This window comes from Thermobia domestica, chromosome 2, assembly GCF_964235325.1.
Source record: "Thermobia domestica chromosome 2, izTheDome1.hap1.1, whole genome shotgun sequence".
Taxonomy (NCBI): Eukaryota; Metazoa; Arthropoda; class Insecta; order Zygentoma; family Lepismatidae; genus Thermobia; species Thermobia domestica.
The window spans coordinates 265584449-265610650 of NC_137455.1; the positions used below are offsets into that span (position 1 = coordinate 265584449).

Sequence of the window (26202 nt, forward strand, 5' to 3'; positions counted from 1 at the left end):
TAAGCTTAAGCTTAAATGTCACTCCGATTGGCACTTAGCAGATCATCAACCCCAAAAACACAGTAATCGACAATATACCTCAATGGATTCGACAGTAATATCAGTCATTTTAGACATTTTATGTACTATTTTGTCTCATCCACAAACCAATGGGGTCCTGAATTTGCATTTAATGGAATCGAGAGTATAACTATTCATCTCAACAATCCAGAAAACTATGGATTTGACAATAGTATAAGTATTTTTTTTTTTATTATTTTTACTTTTTACCCCTTTCCACTTCATGCTCATATAGATGATAATAGGGGTTGAACATTCACTTTAATTGCACTCGGAGGTGTTACTATGCATCTCAACGACCCCGGAACGATTGATTAGACACCAATGTCGGTCGTTTTTGATTACTTTACGTCACCCTTCCCCTTCTATGGATGATAATGGGAGCTAAACTTGGACTTAAACGCATCACTAGTATCATGATTCACCTCAGCGACAGCAGAAAGTATGAACTCAACAATAAAATCGACTGTTTTCGATTATTTTTATACCTCACTACTTCACCTCCGGGGATGCTAACGAGAGATGAATTTGGACCTAAATGGAATCGTGAGTGTCACTATATGTCTCAGGGAAGAGGGAACCCGAAAACTAGGATTCGACACTAGTATCGGTCATTTTCGATCATATTTATAGATCACTCTCTCCCACTCCCTCCCCTTTTGATGTGTTAAGGGGTCTTACCCCTGCAACACTCTTTTCCGGACTGTAAGTAATATGTGTACAAAGTTTGGTTAAAATTGATCCTGACGTTCCAGAATTAGGCTGGAACATATACAGTACATACACATCCATCCATTTATATAAAGGTAGACGATTAAATATTTGTTATGCGAACAGTTGACTACTGCATTTGCAAGGCGAGAACTACAATGGGAATAATTGATTATATCTTTCAATTCTTTCTTCTGTAGGTTGCCCACCAACAGCAGAGGCACTTCTGTATGGTGTACTACAACTCCAAAGGAAAATAAAAAGAAACAAATTTGTACAGAGTTGGTACAGAAAGTAGTTTTCTGTTTAAATAGACATCATTCAACTGCAACAGACAAATTGTAGTCGATCCTATAATGCAATATGGCTAAAGGTATGCTTTTTTTTTTTTTTTTTTTTTTTTTGCAACTATTTTCGCATTACTAACGATATATTTTTGTTCACAAATTAATGGAAAATTAATACACTGGAAAGCAAACCTTCATGTTTACTTATATTGTTGTCATTTATAAGTTTATGATTTACTCGCTATCTTTGTTGTTGATATGATTACACAAATAAAATTAAAAATGTAAATATTTTCTTATTTTGTATGGATTCTTTGTGAGTTTTACTCTCTTCTAAGTATATGTTTTCTTCAGTAATCAGAAGTTTAGCATTTAGTATGATTTAAGGCTGATAATCAGGGGCGTCCGAAGAAAATTTTGTAGGGGGAGCCATCTCCATGGTTGCTATATTATGTCTGGTATTTCTGGTATTTAAAATACGTTGTTTGCTATATTACGTTTATATTTTCGTGAGTCAGGCACCTCCCTGCCCTTCCCCTTCGGGCGCCCATTATGACACTAGACAATTAATTCTTAGCATGAGGAATGTTGTTCGAATAGATAAAACTACACTCTGAAGCGTGAATAATCTAACGTTTTATATCTTAAAACTTTGATACCATAAAACATCAGGTGAATGAATAGTAATAACATATCAGAGGAAATAATGCTAAAGAGATTTTTTAAATGGTGAAGCAGTCTCCTTTCTTTGTAGCCATTACATTTATTTAATAAGTCATAATTAAGTTACGTTACAATGCTTAGTACCCACAGCGAATAGAACCTGTGCAATACAGTGAAATAAATTATTCATAACTCAAGTTATCTGCAAACGAAATACAGTACGAGGTGTGATCAAAAAATAGGGTTAAAATTTTACTGTAAACAAAGTAATAATATTACGTGAAATTTGATTTAATCTCCTTCAGAATACTGTCCTTGGCTAGCAATGCACTTATCCCAACGTTCAATCCATGACTGGAAGCATTTGTGGAAGTCTTCTTTTGGAAGGACGTTCAGCCTGGCCATCTCAATGACAGAAATGGTGTCGAAACTTTTCCTTTAATCGCGGTTTTAATTTTTGGGAAGAGCCAGAAGTCGCATGGTGCTATATCTGGGGAGCACAGCGAATGTGGACAGACAGGAATATTTTTTTCGACCAAAAACTCACGGAGGAAACGCAAGGTGTGGCACGGCGCATTTTCGTGGTAAAGAAGGAAGACATTTGCCCATTTAATCGGTGGTTAAAATGCTTTTCACGAACACATACGAGAAGTTTAGTTCTTCGGAAAGCTCTCGAATGTTTGACAAATCATTTGTACCACTTATTGCACGTTTTCATCTGTTTTAGACGTCGAAGGACGTCTCGATCTTTGCTCGTTTTCAAGCGACTCCTGACCGCTTTTGAATCGCTCATAGACTACCACTTGTAAACAGTCTACAATGTCACCACTTCATTGCAATACACTGATTTTGACATTTCGTGAGCTTCTTTGGCACTTTTAAGCAAACTAACATGTCACAACTCGTTTATACTCGACACTGACTGTATCAAAGGCTTAGGCTACCGGGCTTACTAGTTGAAATGAATACAACATCGATAGATGGCACTGTGCAACTACATTCTCCGTGCTTTTTGGTCACATCTTGTATATTGTTATCTTTGTTTTCGATTTTCAAAATTTTGTTCCGAGTTTAAATTTACTGGTACAGAAGGCTCCTCTTGTAACTGAAGGTGTTTTTCAGCACTATCTTTAGAGGACAGTGGTTAGCAATTTTGCGCCCGAGTCTTTTTGACGCGTGATTAATGACATACTAAAGAGTTCGATTAACATATGTTTCCTGCAGTAGTCATGCCTTTAGTATAACGCTTATTATACGTCAATAATGATTTTCCATAAGGCCCTTTATATCTAAACGATACTAAACACTGTCCAAACATGCAGAAAATATATGTCTGCAAGATCATGAGCAAATATGCTTTAGTTTAAAGAAATCAAAGAGGAAAGGAATTCGTCAGTAGACTGTTCTACAAAAGTACACGAACCTTGAATCTACTTTGGTGTACTTTACTGACAATTTAGGGACAAGTAACAGATACCCCTTGTCGTTTATTCAATGATGAATTATAATATGGTATAATAATTACTTTCTTCAACGGGCGGTCGACAATTTGAATGAAAGGTATATTTTTCCGCGCATATGTAATGAAGCATCTTGTTAGTTTAAATAAATGTGATATGTACATGACACAGAAGAAATATGATAATATATGCAGCTATGAATTACGAAGCGTACGGACGTTTTATATGAAAAGAGAATGTGACGTATAATGAACGATTTCCGCTTTTTAGAATGTTTAAGAAATGCTAATTTGACAAACAGAATAAAACTTGCCTTTAGAAATAAAATATGCAGATCACACACGTGTAAGAAGTTAATATATTTTTGTTGAATTTCTATGTATGACATCTCGCATTGTATGCTTCACATCATAGCTGCGGTCGCCGGAATGGAGCAAAGAATTTCTGGAAGTTTCGAGATTGCTCTCAAGGTTATTAGAGTTATATAAATACCGTTTTGTTTGCATGATCTGTACACGTACGAACAGCACTAAATATTTTGCTTAATAGACTTAGTTACTTATGTAGCTATAAATTATGTAAGACGTATAACAGGTATTTATAAAGTATATGTTAAGAAGGAAGTTATATCGGACAGGGAGTCATGACACTACCAGGAATCGAAGCAGAGATGTCTCACGTGGAAAACTGTACACTACTTCTTTTTAAGTTCGCACTGTGAACTTTTCAGTTATATGTAATTATAAATAGTATAAACTTTACTGTGTAAGAACAAACTTATATTGAACAGGGAGTCCGCAGAATCCCCGCCGGGAATCGAATTTGTGTCTTTCACATGCAAAGCTAATGCGTTACATATATGGTTGGGAACGTTAGTGCCAATTTCAATATTTTATATTTTTGTAATTTGAAAAGTCGTAATACGGTAAGTAACTAATTGCATTTCTTGTTTTTTTCTCTTTTCTAGGTCGTGAAGAAAATAGAAACTGTTAAAATAAATAGAAACACTGGCGAATAAAACCTATTTTCCTGAATTGTTTGCTGTTGAAATATAGCGGAGGTTTTTGGCATAAAGGAGTTATAGATTGGTTTCAAATATGGATTTAGCGAAACCTTTGAATCTTAGTACAAAAAGTGAAAGTGATTTCACAGAATCGTCATCTTTGCCGAGGACAGAGTTTTTAGCATTGCCGGAAGTGACCCCGCAATTTCCCCCATTGGAAACAGAAGTTACCCCATATAAATTGGATATATTGACATCTTTGCCAGGGGATAGAGTTTTTACCATAGCCGGAGGGGATTCCAAAAATTTTTGCTACTGAAAACCGTTTTTACAGCCCAAATTGGAAGCATTGACATTTTTGACTGAGAGAACATAAAAGTTATTTTGCCAGTGGTAACCGCGAAACCGAAAACATTGGGAACATATATATTATTTGGGATACATTTTCATGTAAATTAGAAGTTTTATATAGTTTCAAGATATATAAGTGGGGAAGGTGTTAAATTTTTGTGATTCTAAGTAGGAATTAGCAAATTTTTTATGTTTTTGTAGAATTGCAGATTTATTTTGTTGCGTGAAATGACAGCACTTTAACTACATATAGTATTTGTGAAGAATTGTACATATTTAACACAATACTCAACTGTAGTCTTTTAACGTGAAACATCATAGTAATTTCCTTTTCTTTTTTCGAAGAGGCGGAAAAAACTTGACTGAATTGAGTCTTCTATTCTATAGATGGTCGACATACTTAAAAACAGGATGAAAAATCACTTTTACTTTCTTTGGAACAACTGAATAAGGTCGCCGAGGGTTTTATGTTAATTTTCCTTCTTTTATATTGTAAGACAGGAAACTTACATCTTTGAAATGTCTACAGAATGAAATTTATATGGGTTTATGTCATTGTACCACCATAGTCGCTTAGTTATATATATTTAGAAAACGATGATATAATAGCACGGACTGCTGATTGTGATTTCTGTAACATATAGTAAGGGTCTTTTTTCTGTTACTGTCTGTATGTGTATCTGTGTGTGTTTGACCTTCAGAATTCTCGCACAAAGGATCTTTAAGCTGAATATTTTCTTCGTCTTTTGGGAAACATAATATGTTATATATAAGGCTAGGTAGTTGGGATGCTATGATTAAAATATATTCCTTATTAACTAGTTATGAGTTTACGTACACTTAAATGAAAACAAATTTAGTTTGCGGAAGGAAAACTAAGTGTGTGTTTGTGTTTCCAAGTTTATGTCGCACGATTATATTTTTCGGATAAAGAAGACGGATCAACAAAATACGAAATTAAGATTTTGTTGAAAGATAATATATGAGGAAACAGGAGAACTCCGGGCACAATGTTCTGTACTAGAAATACACTCTGAACGAATGAAAGCATTTCGTTTAAGAAGTGACTTATTTTATGAATAGCGGTATTTTCTGTTTACGAAGATTTGATACCAAACATTTTATAAGGAGAAAAACGTATTGTAGATAAATAATGTTGCAAGCGTAATGTGGTATAGTCAACGGATGAAATTCTGAATATGGAATTAATCTTTTTATATTAAATATCACCATGAACGCTTAGTTATATATATTAAGAAAACGGAAGTCTGGATGAAATTCTGAATATGGAATTAAATTTTTTATCTAATTCCATACAAAATACTTTAGATTGAAGGAAATGGATTGAAAATAATAAGTTGTGTTATATTAGTGAAGTTGATTGACTGAAAGGTATTTCTTTTAACACTGAAAACCTTCAATTGTTTTCCGCTGAGAGTTTAGTAGCGACTATGCGTATAAAAGTAGTGGATTAGTAAAGGAGATATATATATCATAACAGGCAATGCACGTTAGAACAAATTTGGCAACATCTAAACACTGTAGGTAGCGACATTAACAGTACGTTTGCTTTCAATAGGATTAGCTTTATATACAAATTGAAACATTTGCTTTATAAAAGAGATACCACCTGGAATACTATAGCTTGGTTACATTATTTTACTGCGTCAGGTAGATAGCAAGCAGCAGCACAATTGGCGACAACTATTAGCATGACTGTGAACTATGAAAATTAGCCAGACGGAGAGACCGGTACGTTTGGTGTCTATAATAATGATTATGAATTATTCATTTGATTTTGGCACCTAGAATATTATGCAACCGACAATTTAAAAATGTTTTTAGGGTTGTTTGAACTAAAAGGGCATTTTATTTATAGATGTTGTTTCTAAGTTAGAAAAAAGAAGAAAATATTCTTCAATGGTGTTACGGCAGCTAGAAGCGAAATAATTTAATACATTCTATTACGGTAATAGCTAAAATGTCCTTTTTCAGTTGAAATAGGTGCGTGTCACTTTAAACTTTAATAATAAAAACTTTTCTGAATTTCGACAATTTTAAACTTTATTGTAATTGTTACAAATGCCTAAGGAAATAGTAGCATTTTAATGTTTTAGTTATCTGCATATACAGCATAGATATATTTGTGAGTGAATACATGACATACCGTTATAACAGATCAGAAGTATTGTACTGACGAAATTAGATTCTCCTAAACTTTAAAGTAATTATATTGTGCAGTTTGCACTTATTGAATTAAATTTAGTAATTAAGGACGAACTGTTGTCGTGTCTTTTACCCATTGCAATTGTATCGGATCGAAATACTGAACTTACTGTTTTCTGTTTTTTTAGTTACTGTTTCGCTGGTTCTTTGATTGATTAGGGGAGGGCTGTTGTTTAAAGTGGAATTTGAGCCATCACTATTGGTTGTAACGAGAAGGTATGTCTATTGGGAAGTGTGGACTTCCTTTTACGGAGATGAGAAGTAACCTGTGTTCAAGATAACATTACGAAAACGAATGTTTGCACAAGGAATCGAATTATTGCTCACAACAAGATCCATTTTAACTGTACCTGGAACTTTTGATTGATAAGTAAATTAGTAAATTATATCTTCAAGTGGAGTTGAGAAGGTTTTATTTCGCATTAGGTTATCGACTACATGTTTGGATTGATTATTAATTTTATGTTTTATAGAACAACAAGGTTATATTGAACGATATATTAACAGTAATATGGGTGCCGAACCATAATAGGGACAACTCCAATACAGTTGATGGGTATATAAACTGTTATGGAAGATTAACTTTCATAGTATATAGCATTTCTTTTATATTATCGTAACTGCAAGGCAAATGGGATAACATCTGATCCATACAATCTTTTAGAACATGTCAACAAAGTATACAAAAGAAGAGAAATGACACTGGACTTGCAAAAGGTGTATAGAGAGTTCGCTAAAAATTTTGGGAGAATCGTCTATGACCATAAAGCAGAGTGGCCACATTGCCACGTCAAAATTTTTAATCCTTTACCATCAAAATGGTTGAATTAACTGCAAACAATACGATTAAAATCATGCAGATAAACGCAGGAAACTCAATAACGGTCATGGACGAGATTCAAGAATTAGCAGAAAAAGAGGAGATAGATATTATTCTCATACAGGAACCCTACACCAAAAACAATAAATTAACGGTGATGGGATCAATGGAAGTTATCTATGCAGGAGAGATACCTAAAACTAACGCAGGTGATAAACCAGGCACGGGGAGAAACCGAACAAAAATAACACAGGAGATAAACCAATGGCAGTTATAGTAAATAGAAACAAGAATTTCAAAACATTAAATTTAATTCAATTTAGAGATCCGTGGACAATTAGCATCGAACTTAAAACAGAAATGGGAAATTATAAAATCATAAATTGCTACTGTCAGTTTAGTCTGGACATCGAACCTTTTTTAATAAATTTGACAAAAATATGCGAAACATATAAAAACGACGAAATACTTATTTGTATGGATGCAAATGCCAAATCACCAATCTGGAATAGTAGGATTACGGATGAAAAAGGGAAAAAATTAGAAGAAATGATCGCGCAAAATGAGCTAGTGGTTATAAACGAAGAAGGACATCCGCCAACATTTAGAAACACGCAAGGTGGGGAATCGAATATAGACGTAACATTATCAACATTACATCTAAGTAACAGAATATGCAACTGGAGGGTCTTAGATACGGCCACGCTAAGTGAGCACAATGTTATTATGTTCGAGATTGACGGTACAAATGTGAAAGAAAATATGAAAGCACAAGAAAACACACTAGTCTACAACACCAAAAGAATAAACTGGGAAAAATTTTGGAGAAACATAAACTTGCCGAATATAAATGATGATGATGATGTGGATGATTTGTCGGCAAAAATAGAAGCCGAAATAATAAACGCTATCAAAAGTTCAACAAAAACAAAATCACAATATGACAAACCGATTAGAACAAAAAAAATTTGGAATGGGGAGTTGCAAAATCTGAAAACGAAAACCAGAAAAGCAAGGAAATTATACCAAGCCACGTGGGATGCCGAACTCAAAGAAAGAAGATTAGAAAAATATAGAAAAATTAAAAGCAAATATCAAGATAAATTAAAAGAAACAAAATTAAAAAGTTGGAAAGCATTTTTAAGGGAAAACATAAATCTAGACATATGGGGTGAACCATATAAAATAATTAGTAACAAAGTAAACAAGCCAACAACACTTTCTACCCTCAAAATGGACAATGGAGAACATACTAAGGGTTGGGAAAATACAGTAAATTATTTAATGACAAAGCTCTTACCGACTGACGACCCAACTAAAGACAACGATGAACATAGGCAGGTACAAAATCAGATGAAAATACCACCTAGAAATGATGAACAAATAGAAAAAACTACGAATGAAGAGATAGTAGCATACATAAAAATGCTGAAAAACAAGAAAGCCGCAGGACCGGATAATATAAAATCAGAAATATACAAGGATCAAGTGGAGAAATGGGCACCATACTTATCAAGACTGTACAACTTGTGTCTAAAACAGAGAAGGGTACCTAAAAACTGGAAGAAAGCCAATTTAGTCATAATCAAAAAGAATGACGACAAAATGAACGACGATCCAAAAGCTTACAGACCAATATGTCTCCTAAATACAATTGGCAAACTCTTCGAAAGAGTTATCGTAAAAAGATTAAACAAATACAGAAATATAGAAAATGATAGGCTACAACATGGTTTTCGGAAAGGAAGAAGTACTGAGACTGCAATAAGGAGACTTTTGGAACTAATTGAAAAGGGTAAGACGGAGAAATATCAGGTAGTAATATACGTAGATATAAGTGGGGCCTTTGATAACCTATGGTGGCCATCACTATTTAAGAAATTTAAAGAAATGGGGGTACCAAAGTCTCTGTATGAATTGATGATAGATTACTGTACCGATAGGAACACAACATACATAGCACCAAATAAAAATATAACTACATATAGTACAAAAGGATGCCCACAAGGATCCATATCTGGCCTTACATTGTGGGATATTGTAATAGATCCATGTTTGAAATGTCTTAATCGACTTGAAGAAACAGAAGGAGTAGTTGGTTATGCTGATGACATAGCGATAGTGTTGTCGGCATCTTCAAGACACGAAGTAGAAAGAAAGGGAAACAAAATACTAGAAAAGTTACAAAAATGGTGTTCAACAAATAATTTAACACTTTCCGGAACAAAAACAAAGTATACAATTTTTGGACAGAAAATTCAAAGAGGTCATATTCTAAAGATATCCAACAAAAAGATAGACAGAGTTAAAGAGTTTAAGTACCTGGGAGTATGGATAGATGAAAAATTAAATTACGGAAAACATATAGAGGAGATTACGAATAAGAGCAAAAAAGTAGCACACAAATTACTAACAATAGCAAGAAGAGACTACCAAATCCCTAAGAGGATATTGCAAACTTACAACAAAACAGTGATCATGCCAGTACTTAGCTATTGTGCCAGTGTGTGGTGCCACAGACTTTTTATGAACATAAAACTAAGACAAACAATAAATCGGGCACAAAGAGGGGTACTTACAAGAACCCTAAACGTAATAAAAACCATGTCAACGGAGGCTCTACAGGTACTGGCTCAGGAAGAACCAATACATTACCAGGTACTAAGACAGGCCTATAAAATGTGGACGAAAAATAATGAAAATGCAAAAATTTTAGAAATACTAGGACAAATTCCAAATAACGAAGCAGAGTTAGATAAAATTATTGAGAGGAAATGGCAACGGGAATGGGAAAACTCAAGTAAAGGACAGAAACTAAAAGAATACATACCGACGATACAAATAAGGAAAGAGATGCCAAATCTAAATAAGGAGACCATGGAGACACTTTCTGGCCATGGAGCATTTAAGTCACATTTATACAGGATCACAATAGAAGAAAATCAGACATGTATCTGCGGAATGGCCCAGACACCCGAACATGTAACATGGACTTGTGCACACTTTATAACTAGAGAAGATATAATAAATATTAGAGACGAACTCAAAAATGAAACATGGGAAAACATCAGACAGGATAAAATAAAGCTACAGAAGTTCCAAGAATTGACAAAACACGTAGTGGGAAACATGTGGAACAGAAGAATTGAAAACAGAAGAAGGAGAGAACGGAACACAAACTAGTTTTAGAGAAAATATAACATACAGAATTCTGCTTACAAATAATAAATGCATTTTATAAAATTCCTGGAATGAAAACCGGAATAGGAAGACGCTACTCTTGTTTTGTGTTTAGTGTTTAGTGTCAGTGCTAGTGTCATATTGTTAATTGTGTGTCCTATATGTGAATGTTTGGTGCGATCTCAAGAAATAAACAAATAATAACATAAAAAGAAGTAATAAAAGACAGGAAAAACTCTGAAGAAATTTGTACAAACCAATATTTGTTTCGCACTGTGTCTCTTGTTGTTATATTGTTATTAATGTATATTCTTTTTAATTTACTTTCAGGTGGCGGTAGAGGAAGCAGCCCAAAATAGTGCAAAAAAAATTGTTTTTAATGAATGACAAATGATATAAAAAAGAAAATTTATCTTTTATATATTTGTAATATTCTTTTATAGGTTTGTCCGTTTTTTTGTAAAAAGGGAAAATAATAATAATAAAAATGAAATAAAAAAATAAAAAAGGTACATTAAAGGGCATGGTTTAAAGTATTAGATGCCATGCTAGTAAAATATGCCTCACCTCAACCTGCTGAGGAATAATAGCCGAAAAAAGAGAGAGAGAGATACACGAAAATAAAAGTAAAGAGAGAAAATAAAGGCAGAGGCAAAGTTGCGACTGCCCTATAATAAGTCCAAAAGTAATTGGCAACGGCAGGGGAATGTGGAGGCCTTAAAAAAAAACTGCAAGAGAACTGTATTATAAGATTACGAGTGTTTTATGATATAATGCCGTACATATCAGTTTTCGGGCAAAGTTAGGTATAGGTCTAGTTACCTATGTTTTAGACTATTATTGTAGGTTACAATTTAACGAAACATCTAGTTGGCAGTTTGAAGAACACGCCATAGTATATTATTTCGTAACTGACCAATTCAATTATTTTTAAGTCTTCAGCCGTCGAAAGTAATATGTTAACTCTGTTAAATGTTTAAAAATGGATTACAATTTTAAGTTCAATTGGTGCGACTCTATTGATATGTAGTTTGAAAACTGAGTATTTAAAGTTTGATAATTTATTATGTACTGTATATAGGAAAATGGTTCTATGCATACTATTATAAAAGTAATTCATAATACAGTTTTCAATGAAAAGAAAAGTTTATCAGAAAGGTTAAAAACAGCATGTGGTATAATTTTCTGGTACAAAAACTATCTGGAATATAGTTTGACAAAAAAAAGTTAGTAACAAAATATTCTAGTAAAACAAATTAATGAAAAATTTACTTTGTATACTCCTGCATTTTAGTGTACCAGAAAAGTTAAGAAAAAATGTGCGGTATAATTACTATCTAGAAAAAAGTATTTAGAATTCATCTTTGTTAACAGAGCTGCTTTGATGCGATATGGAATGGAGTCACAGAGGTCGTAAATGTTAGAAAGTTAAATATTCCAGTATTTCCTGTGCACTGCATTATTTAGTTTTACGAGAGGGGATTGAGGCGGAAATTACACCGGACTCATGTTTTTTCAAAACTAACCCCACAGATGATTATGTTCAAGTCTGAGAATTGGGCGATGTTTAGTTTCATCCAGATGTTCTTCAAATCGCATCGTAACAGCTCCAGTTGTATGAGTGGACATAACTTTTTCGTGGAATATGGCATCATTACTCCAAACCAAACTTCTGGATTAGTAGATGCACATGTCCCCCTAAAATGGACATAACCATATGCAGTGACGCAACCGGTAAGCATTAGCACAGAATTCAGTGAAAACTAAGATATTGCATACCGCATCATTAGAGAGCCGATGCCATGTTTTATGGTTGGACGGAGACAACGCGAATCGTATTCTTTTTAGGGAGTCTACTATAAATAAACAAGATTGAAATAAGATGAACAATGAATTGTCCGATTATATTACAGAATTTCCATCAATTAGCGTTCCATTTTTTGTACACGATGGGGAGTTTCCAAGTTTAATTCACCGCAGAATATTCTTATTTTCTTCATCGTGTTTAAAATTTTACAATAAAATTTAATAGAAAAAAACTCCGATGTGGGTCTTATACACCCATCTAACAGCTCTATAATTTAAACGCGAGTATATAATATTCTGATATTAAAACTGTGGTCCCTAGACCATAGGTAGTTCTTGAATTCTATCCTTCTGGTGCTCTTAAACATTAGTGCGAAAAGAATAAAATAAAATTCAAGTGATCTGTGTATCACATACAATAGTAAAATGTCGAACAGTTATTGATACTACTGTTGTATTATAAACATTGTTCATTGCCTTCAATATCGTTCACCTCTGGCGCGTAATGGGTTCATGGTTCGATCTTAGCCCGCCAAGTAGTTATTATGGTTATGCTCAGAACCTGAAAGAAATCAAAATAAAATGCGTAATATACAAGTTGCACTAATTCAATTTCTCAAATAATCGACAACAGATATTTCAAAAATAAAATTGCATATTGATAGTCACATATTATCACATGATTGCAACCACACGGTTTTTACTCGGAGTGAAAAGAAACAAACTACATGGAAGTTCGTCGAGATCGTAATACTGCAAGTTATGGATGCGTTAAATATCAAATAATACCTTTCGCCAAAGTGGATAACACACTTTGAAAAGATTGAATCTAGTCTAATCAAACATAGTGTCAGAAAATAATTCAACAAACATACAGGTCTTTCCGGTTTAATAAAAACACCTGGAATTCGAAGCACATCAAATGTCAAGGTCGAAAACGTTCAGTCATTAAACGGATCCCCGGGCTCTTTTGAGTGTTTTCTATTAGAATTCTTTTCCTGTGTGAGGAGCAGCAGACGATAGTTTACATGCTAAAATAGGTAAATTGTATTTTCAAAAAAGCAAATGTGTTGAAGTTTATAATGGTTTAACCCTTTCCGGATTCCGGGTTTTGGGCTATTTTTTAGACTTTCAGTCAAGCAGCTACTGCATCGTCACTATTTATCCTAGGATCATGGTTCATACCTAATTCTCTTCAGAATTGAGCTGGCTTTCAAATGGTACCACGTGCATGCATACCATATACCAGGAGTGGGAAAATGATGTCAAAGGTAAAATTTCGGAGGGAATTTTTTCTCGCACTTTGGGCCCTTCTGGAGCGGCCCTGGGTGAACGTAGCGATCTTTGAAAAATCTGATAAATAGTACTTGGTATACTGAATGTGTGTGCCAAATTTCAAGTTTCTATCTTGAATACCAAAGGCGGGAGAAATTTTATCAGGAATTCCCACCATGCCCCAAATTACCGTAAAACACCATGATCTCAGGTAAAAATTTCCTGAGACATCCCTAATTACCGTAGGGTCATGTTTCGCCCATCATTCTCTTTAGAATAGAACTGCCTTTCAGGCGGTATGACTCACGTGTCTCCATCATGTATCTAAGGCGGGAAAATCCCGAATAAAGGGATTTTTGGGTCTAAATATCCTTTTTTCAAATTTTAGCACCCCTGGACCCCCCTTTTTTAACGCAGAGATCTGAGAAAAATCTGGTAAATACTACCCGGTGGGCTGAATGTTTATGCACAATTCCAATTTTCCAGGTGCATAAGTAAGCCCGCCAAAAATACTTTACATAAACTCCCCCAAAAATATTACACGAAAATATATATTTTAGAATTATGACGTCATCACCTCGAATGTGTCGACGCAGGAAGGTGTGAAACCATACGTAATGTCTTCTACAATGCCTCTGGACTTGAAAAACAAAAAAAAAACGACGAAAAAGCTCAAATAGGAGAGTTCTAACGCAATGTACCTTGAAACACCCGTATGGTACAAATTGCACCATGAAATCCCCAAAAGGTTAAAAGTTCACTACAAAACCAAATCAACGAAGAGAAAGAGTGGTCAAAAAAGCCGTCAGTAAAGGTCCTGCTAAGTATTAAAGTTAATTGTCACTATATGCAGCCTGCAGCTGTGGTGGAAGTAAATGAAATCAACTCACGCGTTACCTTCAATACTCACTCATCAATCGTGTGTTACATGACATGAATATAAGGATTTAGATTACAATGACAAAACCGTTAATAAGGAATCATCTCGCTCAAGTAAAGCTCCGATGGTGCTGTAGACATACAAAAAATGGCCCGCTAATTGATGGAAATTCTGTAATATAATCGGACAATTCATTGTTCTCCTTATTTCAGAGTCTTGTTTATCTATAGTAGACTCCCTAAAAAGAATACGATTCGCGTTGTCTCCGTCCAACCATAAAACATGGCATCGGCTCTGTAATGTTGCGGTATGCAATATCTTAGTTTTCACTGAATTCTGTGCTAATGCTTACCGGTTGCGCCACTGCATATGGTTATGTCCATTTTAGGGGGACATGTGCATCTACTAATCCAGAAGTTTGGTTTCGAGTAATGATGCCATATTCCACGAAAAAATTATGTCCACTCATACAACTGGAGCTGTTACGATGCGATTTGAGGAACATCTGGATGAAACTAAACATCGCCCAATTCTCAGACTTGAACATAATTAATCATCTGTGGGGTTAGTTTTGAAAAAACATGAGTCCGGTGTAATTTCCGCCTCAATCCCCTCTCGTAAAACTAAATAATGCAGTGCACAGGAAATACTGGAATATTTAACTTTCTAACATATACGACCTCTGTGACTCCATTCCATATCGCATCAAAGCAGCTCTGTTAACAAAGATGAATTCTAAATACTTTTTTCTAGATAGTAAATATACCGCACATTTTTTCTTAACTTTTCTGGTACACTAAAATGCAGGAGTATACAAAGTAAATTTTTCATTAATTTGTTTTACTAGAATATTTTGTTACTAACTTTTTTTGTAAAACTATATCCCAGATAGTTTTTGTACCAGAAAATTACAGGGTTTGTATGATAAGTAATGAGACCAGGTCTGGAAACATTGTTTTATTGATCTGATCTGTACAGGGACTTAAAAGCTTTCGAAGTACTCTCCTCTTGCGTCGATGCACTTCTGCAATCGATGTTTCCACGCTGCAAACGCCCCCTGGAAGTCAGCAGCCGGCATGTCCTTTAGAAATGTGGTCACGGCTGCTTGGATGGCTGTGACGTCTGCAAAACGGGTTCCTTTCAAGCGTGGCTTCAGCTTCGGGAAGAGGAAGAAGTCGGCCGGGCTCACATCTGGGCTGTAGGGTGGTTGTGGAAGGACTTCCACCCCAATCCGGGTCAAAAAGGAGGTCACTAAGAAGGCGGTGTGGGCAGGGGCATTGTCGTGATGCAACTTCCACCGGCTAGCGATCGCCGGTCTTTTCCGCTTGACGCTCCTGTGCAGTCTCTCAAGGACTTGTTTGTAGAAGGCGGCGTTGACGGCTTGTCCTTGGGGTACAAACTCCTTGTGGACCACCCCCACATTGTCAAAAAAAACAATCAACATTGTTTTCACCTTTGACTTCGACATTCTGGCCTTCTTGGGGCGCGGGGACGCAGGAGTGTGCCACTCCGCGCTTTGACGTTTCGTTTCAGGGTCGTACTGGAACACCCACGACTCGTCACCTGTTATGACGTCATCTTCAAAGTTAGGGTCACTGTTCATGAGGTTCAACAGTTCCTGACAACAATCAACACGTCGTTGCTTTTGTTCGTCAGTCAACACTCGCGGCACCAGTTTCGCACAGATTTTTCTCATTCCCAATTGTTCCGTCACAATCTTGTGCACTGTTGTGTGGTTCATATCGAGTTCATCAGCAATCAATCTCAACGATAATCGACGGTCTGAGTTCAGGAGATCCCTCACTTTTGCCACAGTTTCGTCCGTAGTCACTGTTGTCGGGCGTCCAGCCCTCTCCAGATCCTTAACGCTTTCCCGGCCGTTCCGGAACGCACTGTGCCAACGAAACACCTGGGCTTTGGATAGGGCTTCCTCTTTGTAGGCCTCCGTGATGAGAGAAAGCGTCTGAGTAGCCGTTTTCCCCAGGCGAACGCAAAATTTGATCGCATAACGCTGTTCGATGGAACCCTCCATGTTTGTTGATTTTCCGCCGTGACAAGAATGTTCACAAGGGCTTTGTCCAAGGCTTGTCCGCGCTCCACTAAGGCTCGGAGCCAACTGACGCGCGGTGCGTTGCTTTGCTCGGACCCCCCCCCTACATCCTCCATCACCGACAAACCCGCTCCAGCGACACGCGCGCCGCGGCGCGGCGAGTCTCATTACTTATCATACAGACCTTGTATACTACATGCTGTTTTTAACCTTTCTGATAAACTTTTCTTTTCATTGAAAACTGTATTATGAATTACTTTTATAATAGTATGCATAGAACCATTTTCCTATATACAGTACATAATAAATTATCAAACTTTAAATACTCAGTTTTCAAACTACATATCAATAGAGTCGCACCAATTGAACTTAAAATTGTAATCCACTTTTAAACATTTAACAGAGTTAACATATTACTTTCGACGGCTGAAGACTTAAAAATAATTGAATTGGTCAGTTACGAAATAATATACTATGGCGTGTTCTTCAAACTGCCAACTAGATGTTTCGTTAAATTGTAACCTACAATAATAGTCTAAAACATAGGTAACTAGACCTATACCTAACTTTGCCCGAAAACTGACATGTACGGCATTATATCATAAAATCCTCGTAATCTTATAATACAGTTCTCTTGCAGTTACGATAATATAAAAGAAATGCTATATACTATGAAAGTTAATCTTCCATAACAGTTTATATACCCATCAACTGTATTGGAGTTGTCCCTTTTGTGGTTCGGCACCCATATTACTGTTAATATATCGTTTAATATAACCGTTGTTCTATAAAACATAAAATTAATAATCAATCCAAACATGTAGTCGATAACCTAATGCGAAATAAAACCTTCTCAACTCCACTTGAAGATATAATTTACTAATTTACTTATCAATCAAAAGTTCCAGGTACAGTTAAAATGGATCTTGTTGTGAGCAATAATTCGATTCCTTGTGCAAACATTCGTTTTCATAATGCTATCTTGAACACAGGCTACTTCTCATCTCCGTAAAAGGAAGTCCACACTTCCCAATAGACATACCTTTTCGTTACAACCAATAGTGATGGCTCAAATTCCACTTTAAACAACAGCCCTATCCCAATCTATCGAAGAACCAGCGAAACAGTAACTAAAAAAATTCCAGAAAACAGTAAGTTCAGTATTTCGATCCGATACAATTGCAATGGGTAAAACACATGACAACAGTTCGTCTTTAATTACCAAATTTAATTCAATAAGTGCAACCTGCACAATATAATTTCTGTAAGGTTCAGGAGAATCTAATTTCGTCAGTACAATACTTCTGATCTGTTATAACGGTATGTCATGTATTCACTCACAAATATATCTATGCTGTATATGCAGATAACCAAAACATAAAAATGCTACTATATCCTTAGGCATTTGTAACAATTACAATAAAGTTTAAAATTGTCGAAATTCAGAAAAGTTTTTATTATTAAAGTTTAAAGTGACACGCACCTATTTCAACTGAAAAAGTAGGACATTTTAGCTATTACCTGTAATAGAATGTATTAAATTATTTCCCTTCTAGCTGCCGTAACACCATTAAAGAATATTTTCTTCTTTTTCTAACTTAGAAACAACATCTATAAATAAAATACCCTTTTAATTCAAACAAACATTCATTACACTTCAAGTAAAATACTAAATCGTATCACTTTTTTGTAAATATATACAACCCTAAGAAAACATTTTTAAATTGTCGGTTGCATAATATTCTAGGTGCCAAAGTCAAATGAATAATTCATAATCATTATTATAGACACCAAACGTACCGGTCTCTCCGTCTGGCTAATTTTCATAGTTCACAGTCATGCTAATAGTTATCGCCAATTGTGCTGCTGCTTGCCATCTACCTGACGCTGTAAAATAATGTAACCTGGCTGTAGTATTCCAAGTGGTATCCCTTGTATAAAGCAAATGTTTCAATTTGTATATAGAGCTAATCCTATTGAAAGCAAACGTACTATTAATGTCGCTACCTACAGTGTTTAGATGTTGCCAAATTTGTTCTAACGTGCATTGCCTGTTATTATATATATCTCCTTTACTAATCCACTACTTTTATACGCATAGTCGCTACTAAACTCTCAGCGGAAAACAATTGAAGGTTTTCAGTGTTAAAAGAAATACCTTTCAGTCAATCAACTTCACTAATATAACACAACTTATTATTTTCAATCCATTTCCTTCAATCTAAAATATTTTGCATGGAATTAGACAAAAAATTTAATTTCATATTCAGAATTTCATCCAGAGTTCCGTTTTCTTAATATATATAACTAAGCGTTTATGGTGGTATTTAATATAAAAAATTTAATTCCATATTCAGAATTTCATTCGTTGACTATACCATATTATCCTTGCAATATTATTTATCTACAATACGTTTTTCTCCTTATAAAATGTTTGGTACCAAATCTTCGTAAACAGTAAATAGCGCTATTCATAGAACAAGTCACTTCTTAAACGAAATGCTTTCATTCGTTCAGAGTGTATTTCTAGTACAGAACATTGTGCCCGGAGTTCTCCTGTTTCCTCATATATTATCTTTCACAAAATCTTAATTTCGTACTTTGTTCATCCGTCTTCTTTATCCGAAAAATATAATCGTGCGACATAAACTTGGAAACACAAACACACACTTAGTTTTCCTTCCGCAAACTAAATTTGTTTTCATTTAAGTGTACGTAAACTCATAACTAGTTAATAAGGAATATATTTTAATCATAGCATCCCAACTACCTAGCCTCATATATAACATATTATGTTTCCCAAAAGACGAAGAAAAATATACAGCTTAAAGATCCTTTGTGCGAGAGTTCTGAAGGTCAAACACACACAGATACACATACACAGTAACAGAAATAAGACCCTTGCTATAACACAATTAGCAGACCGTGCTATTATATCATCGTTTTCTAAATCCATATAAATTTTATTCTGTAGACATTTCAAAGATGTAAGTTTCTTGTCAAACAATATAAAACAAGGAAAATTAACATAAAGCCTTCAGCGACCTTATTCAGTTGTTCCAAAGAAATTAAAAGTGATTTTTCGTCCTCTTTTTAAGTATGTCAACCATCTATAGAATAGAAGACTCAATTCAGTCAAGTTTTTTTCCGTCTTTTCCGACCAAGAAAGGGAAATTACTATGATGTTTCACGTTAAAAGACTACAGTTGAGTATTGTGTTAAATATGTACAATTCTTCACAAATACTATATGTAGTTAAGGTGCTGTCATTTCACGCAACAAAATAAATCTGCAATTCCGCAAAAACATACAAAACCTGCTAATTCCTATTAAAGAATCACAAAACTATAACTCCTTCTCCACTAATATATCTTAAACTATATAAAACTTATAATTTACATGAAAATGTATCCCAAATAATATATATGTTCCCAGTCCCTTCGGTTGCGCGGTTACCACTGGCAAATTAACTTATATGTTCTTTCAGTAAATTGGGCTCTAAAAACATTTTCCAGTAGCAAAAATTTCTGGGGTCACCTTCGGCAATGGTAAAAAATCTATCCCCTGGCAAAGATGTCAATACATCCAACTTATACGGGGTAACTTCTGTTTCCAATGGGGGAAATTGCGGGGTCACTTCCGGCAATGCTGAAAACTGTCCTCGGGAAATATGACGAATCTGTGAAATCACTTTCACCTGTTGTACTAAGATTCAAAGGTTTCGCTAAATCCATATTTGAAACCAATCTATAACTCCTTTATGCCAAAAACCTCCGCTATATTTCAACAGCAAACAATTCAGGAAAATAGGTTTTATTCTCCAGTGTTTCTATTTATTTTAACAGTTTCTATTTTCTTCACGACCTAGAAAAGAGAAAAAACAAGAAATGTAATTAGTTACTTACCGTATTACGACTTTTCAAATTACAAAAATATAAAATATTGAAAGTGGCACTAACATTCCCAACCATATATGTAACGCATTAGCTTTGCATGTGAAAGACACAAATTCGATTCCCGGCGGGGATTCTGCGGACTCCCTGTTCAATATAAGTTTGTTCTTACACAGTAAAGTTTATACTATTTATAATTACATATAACTGAAAAGTCCACAGTGCGAGCTTAAAAAGAATTAGTGTACACTTTTCCACGTGAGACATCCCTGCTTCGATTCCTGGTAGTGTCATGACTCCCTGTCCGATATAACTTCCTTCTTAACATATACTTTATAAATACCTGTTATACGTCTTACATAATTTATAGCTACATAAGTAACTAAGTCTATTAAGCAAAATGTTTAGTGCTGTTCGTACGTGTACAGATCATGCAAATAAAACGGTATTTATATAACTCTAATAACCTTGAGAGCAATCTCGAAACTTCCAGAACTTCTTTTCTCCATTCCAGCGACCGCAGCTATGCTGTGAAGCATACAATGCGAGATATCATGCATAGAAATTCAACAAAAATATATTAACTTCTTACACGTGTGTGATCTGCATATTTTATTTCTAAAGGCAAGTTTTATTCTGTTTGTCAAATTAGCATTTCTTAAACATTCTAAAAAGCGGAAATAATTCATTATACGTCACATTCTCTTTTCATATAAAACGTCCGTACGCTTCGTAATTCATAGCTGCATATATTATCATATTTCTTCTGTGTCATTTACATATCACATTTATTTAAACGAACAAGATGCTGCATTACATATGCCTGAAAAAATATACCATTCAAATTGTCGACCGCCCGTAGAAGAAAGTAATTATTACACCATATTATAATTCATCATTGAATAAACGACAAGGGGTATCTGTTACTTGTCCCTAATTTGTCAGAAAAGTACGCCAAAGTAGATTCAAGGTTCGTGTACTTTTGTATAACAACCTACTCTGCTCTATTTTTGTAGACAGAATCACTAGTAATTGGGAAGACGTGGTTCATCCAGCACAAGAGAAGATACACATGGAAAACCCTAGTAGACGCCAAATATATCATAGACTGTGTTATGTTTTAGAACAGGTATCGGAATAGCTTGAAGAACGCGATGACTTTTCCCAGGGCTGATATTTTCTCTGATCATAACGTTGTGCTGAACGAAGAGCATATTCAACTGAAAAATGTAAGAAAGAAAAAAAAACTAGGCAACAAGATGTTGAATACCGAAAAGTTGAAAAACGAGGAAATAGGTAATGTAATCTTTTCATTGAAAAATTCGAAGAAAAATACTGAACAAGGAAATGATAGGTGCCGATCGTAAGAAACGCTTTCAGTTTCTTACAGTTTAAAGTTTCTTCTTAGCAACCAGTTTCTCTTCCTCTTCATTATAATGCATAAAATTTTTCTTTGGTCCCTCACCATGGTCGAAAAGCCTTATATGCAGTACAGTTCATACAAACTGAAATAATTTTTTAATCGTGCAAGTGGGACTAATTCATTACTCATTTTGGCGAAAATTTACCCCTCATTCATGACTGATTTTGATCCCATTTCCTGGCTCACTGGATGGGGAAGACTCAAAGAATATACACATCATATCAAACCAAATGGAATAATCTTGATTAAAGTTATCGGGGAAAGTTATTTTGTCACTAATTATTCCACTATTGAAATATAAAGGCGCGGCTTTAAGTGAGAAGTGGAAATTCTTTGTTACTTTGTTCTGTTAAATAATACCGAGAATGCCTAAATGTGCAGTGTACGCCTGTAGTAATTATTACAGAAAAACTAAAGGAACTAATATAAAATCCTTTAGATTTCCTCAAAAAGAGGGGGAATGTCTCCAGAAATGGATTTTAGCTTGCAGGCGACAGGAGAAAATAAACCTAAAATACGGTAAGTTTTACATAAAATAATAAATACATGCAATGTAAAATGAAATTATAAAAACAGCGATTTCATTATGTAGTTTCTTTTTAGTATTAATAGTAAGTATGTAATAATAGTATATAGGGCTACAGTAGTTTGTGTTGATTCTGCGTACAAAAATCCAATAGTACGATTTAAAAAGACGAAGTTTGAGGCAAGACCCGGATTCGATATCATGAGGGAGGGGGAGCGACAAAGGTGATCATTTCTATCATCATTTCCTTCTACATAAAATATTGAGAAAAAATTTTCCCCACAGAGGCAGGCATAAACTCGAGAAGGCAGGCACGATGATCTAGGGGGCATTACCTCCCTCGAGTTACGCATATGGAGAGGACTGAACGCGTTAAAGTAGTTCGGAACCCATTTCATTCTGGAGGTCTGCATTCCCTGTAGCCTCGGTGCTGAAACGGGACGTTGCACTTCAAATTAACTAACGAATGGAAGGTTCGTAATAACGATTAACGGTTACAAAGATATATGTAACAATGTATTAGATCAAGAGAATAAAGTATCCACCTACCATGTCAGGGCGACATTGTCGGGACATTTTTACACTCAGATTTTGAAATGTTTGTTCATTTTAATCATAACTTTGGATAATTACGTATACAATTACAATTACGTATACGTAATTCTCAACCAATCAAGGAAGCACTGTGGCTCAGTGGCAGAAGGCTCACCTCTGGTGCAAGGGATACTGGTCCGCTTCTCGGTCAAGTGAGTTTGTGGTGGGCAACATCGTGTCCGTGAGTTTCTCGGGGTACTTCCGCATTCTCATTCCACCAAATTCCACATAATCATTCTCTTGCATTTATGTTTCGTCTTCTTTAGTCCACGGGACAGAAAAGAGAAAACTTATCAAGAAAATTAAGAAAATTATGTAATTTTATGGTTTATATGTTTTCTAGTTTAGCTGTAACACCCCTACATCGTCTTCACCTACGCCTAGCACTTTGTTTCTTGCTTGAAATAGTCAAGTTGCAATTTCTTTGTTTGAGGTGCTTTGTATATACATATTTATTTCTATATATTTTTAGAACACAATAGTATATGTAACGTTCTATTTCGTACAAATGTTTAATAATACAGTTTGTTATGGCGTAAATTTTGACACTAATATTCAGAGAACTGTCAATTTCAGCAAATTCTATAAATAAGCGATCAGCGATTTCAAATAAGATTATTTTTTTTAATAAATCAAAAATAAAAACGGCGTTTAAAATATGAAATACGTATGTCCCTGCTCAATAAAGTTTTTAATCTCCCCTGAGATTCTAATGAAACTTACGTGGGAGCAACCTCTTAAAAAAAACTGTCCAAGGATATAGGAGGATAAAATATATGTACGTGCATCTCTGTTTACGAAAACCACGAACTTGAGATATTCTCAAAATTTATATGGGGTCATCAATAAAGAATTCTCTTTCAAGCAGAATAATAATAATAGTAAATCAAAACCGATCAATGTGTTACGAAAATATACTTGAGCATAGATAAATATACAGTATAATAATGAAAAGCATTATTGACACACTATGTTATAGATTATTCAGGCCTATACATACTCGAGTGTAATACTTCAGATGTTTAAAAAAGAAAAGAAAGAAAAAACAGAAAATGTAGTGAGCAATATTGGCTTGTTCAAGCTTCAAAGTTGTTTAATATGAACTGATATTGCTGTTTCTTTTGCTATTGTAAATATCTTCCTTTGAATTCACTTAGCTTAATCATTGATTAGCTACATTACGTTTATATAATTACTGTTTGTACTAAAATTTTTACTTCGTTGAAGATCACTATAAATAGAAGAGAAGTTTGCGTGTAGGATACCAGCGAGCAAGCGCTTGTTAAAAGCTCATCTGACTCTCGTTGGCCACGTCTGCGACCAAGATGACGTCATGCGCCAGAGCAACAAGAATGTAGCACTGCATTGCATCCACCTTGTAGTCTTTCCACCATGTATATATATATATATATATATATATATATATATATATATATATATATATATGTGTGTGTGTGTGTTGTGATAACTCTCATAATGTTATCTGATTTTCATGAAATTATGCTAAATAAGTTCTGCATGCATATCTGTTCATAGGTATAAAATATGATAACTTAATTTTCCCCTACAACATGTGTAAAATAAATTATTCTATTTTGGTACAGAATAGCATTTATTTTATGTAATACTTTGAAATGACTTCTATTGCTTTCGGTTGAAATCGGTCAAATATAAGCGAATAAACGGAGGTAAGGTTTCACGAACCTCAAAGTTTTAATATTTAAATAATTTTTCCCGACAAAATTTCGTCAAAATCCAATTTTGATTAACTATCGGTCATTTTAAAATTAAAGTTTTCTGCTCATCTTACAGACTTTCCAATACTAAACACTGCTTTCGATTGAAATTTGCTCAATAACGAGAGAGTTTGTTCTTTTTCTTCTTCATCCCTTCCAACATTCCGGAAAAGTTCCGTCAGAATTCTCCGGTTTCACTGATACTTAATGTGTGTTTTGTTTGAGATTATAGATTTGCTCCGAATGTTTGAAGTTGAAATTAATCAGAGGGAAGATGCTGGACTTACCATTTCTTATGAAAGCAATAAATAAAATTTTCTTTAACCTCTTGAGACGCCGAGTGTCGTATACGACACACAAAATCAGCATTATTTGTCCTGATAGAGTGAAAACATGGCGCATACGAAACGCGTATTTTGAACACCTCATCTCGATCAACAGATACTTCGGTGTCGGCGTCGTCGACCAGGCCTCGATCTCGTCTCGATAGTGGGGCCGCGGTGGCTCAGTGGTAGAGCGTTCATCTCTGGTGCTTGGGGTCCCGGGTTCGATCCCAGCCCCCGCCAAGTGAACTTTGTGGTGGACAAACACCGTGTGCGTGGGTTTTCTCGGGGTTCTCCCGTTTCCTCCCACTTTCTTCATTCCACCATTTCATTCATTTCTCATAATCACCGTCTCCTTTAGCCTAACCGACATAACCGTGGGACGTAAAACTCAAAGATTTCATTTCATCTCGATAGTCTCGAAATAAATTGTGTGAAATTAAAAATGTATAAGAAATATCATCTTATAGGCTTTTGTATTTACTTTATTCTTTACTGGGGAATTATTGTTGACCACTTCATAGCTAAGTGGCTAATGCTCGTGTTTTCTGTGTATGTGTTCGCGGATTCCATTTTCAGTGAGTGTATCAAGCCTGGGATAAAACTCGATTATAGATCCATATCCCACTTTAACGAAAAGCTCTTCAAAAATGTTACTTTTATTAAGATTTAAAATATTTAAAAAGGAAATCAGTATATTTTTAGGCTGATACGGATAGTAATAGACCTTTCTGGTATTAGTAAGTGATTGATGTATTAGAGTGTTTTATTCCCGCTTTTTTTTTCGAGCATTTGGAATGGTTAATATCTGGTCGATAATTGATCGATTTTGCCTAAATCCGCATTGATAATCTCCAATAATTTCATCTGTGTAAGAAGTCAATCATGCTAACAGAAAGTTGAGAGGATTTTTTTGGGATGTTGACAAAAGAGAG

The 26202-nt window shown here is 34.9% G+C and overlaps 1 protein-coding gene across 2 annotated transcripts in view; it reads left to right on the forward strand.

Annotated features, from left to right (window-relative positions):
• LOC145678472 (NADH-quinone oxidoreductase subunit B-like) overlaps positions 1-4236 on the forward strand; it is a 96370-nt gene extending 92134 nt beyond the window's left edge. The window contains exons 6-7 of one of the 2 annotated variants that reach the window (XR_014130399.1): positions 972-1144; positions 4149-4236. Coding sequence is in view for 1 of the 2 variants with exons in the window: in XM_081748649.1 (XP_081604775.1) it covers positions 972-1069 (98 nt within the window). In the remaining variant the exon portion in view is untranslated. Of the gene's footprint in view, positions 1-971; positions 1320-4148 lie in introns of those variants that run through there. The other variant, XM_081748649.1, reaches the window with a different exon arrangement.
• Positions 4237-26202: the final 21966 nt, after the last annotated feature.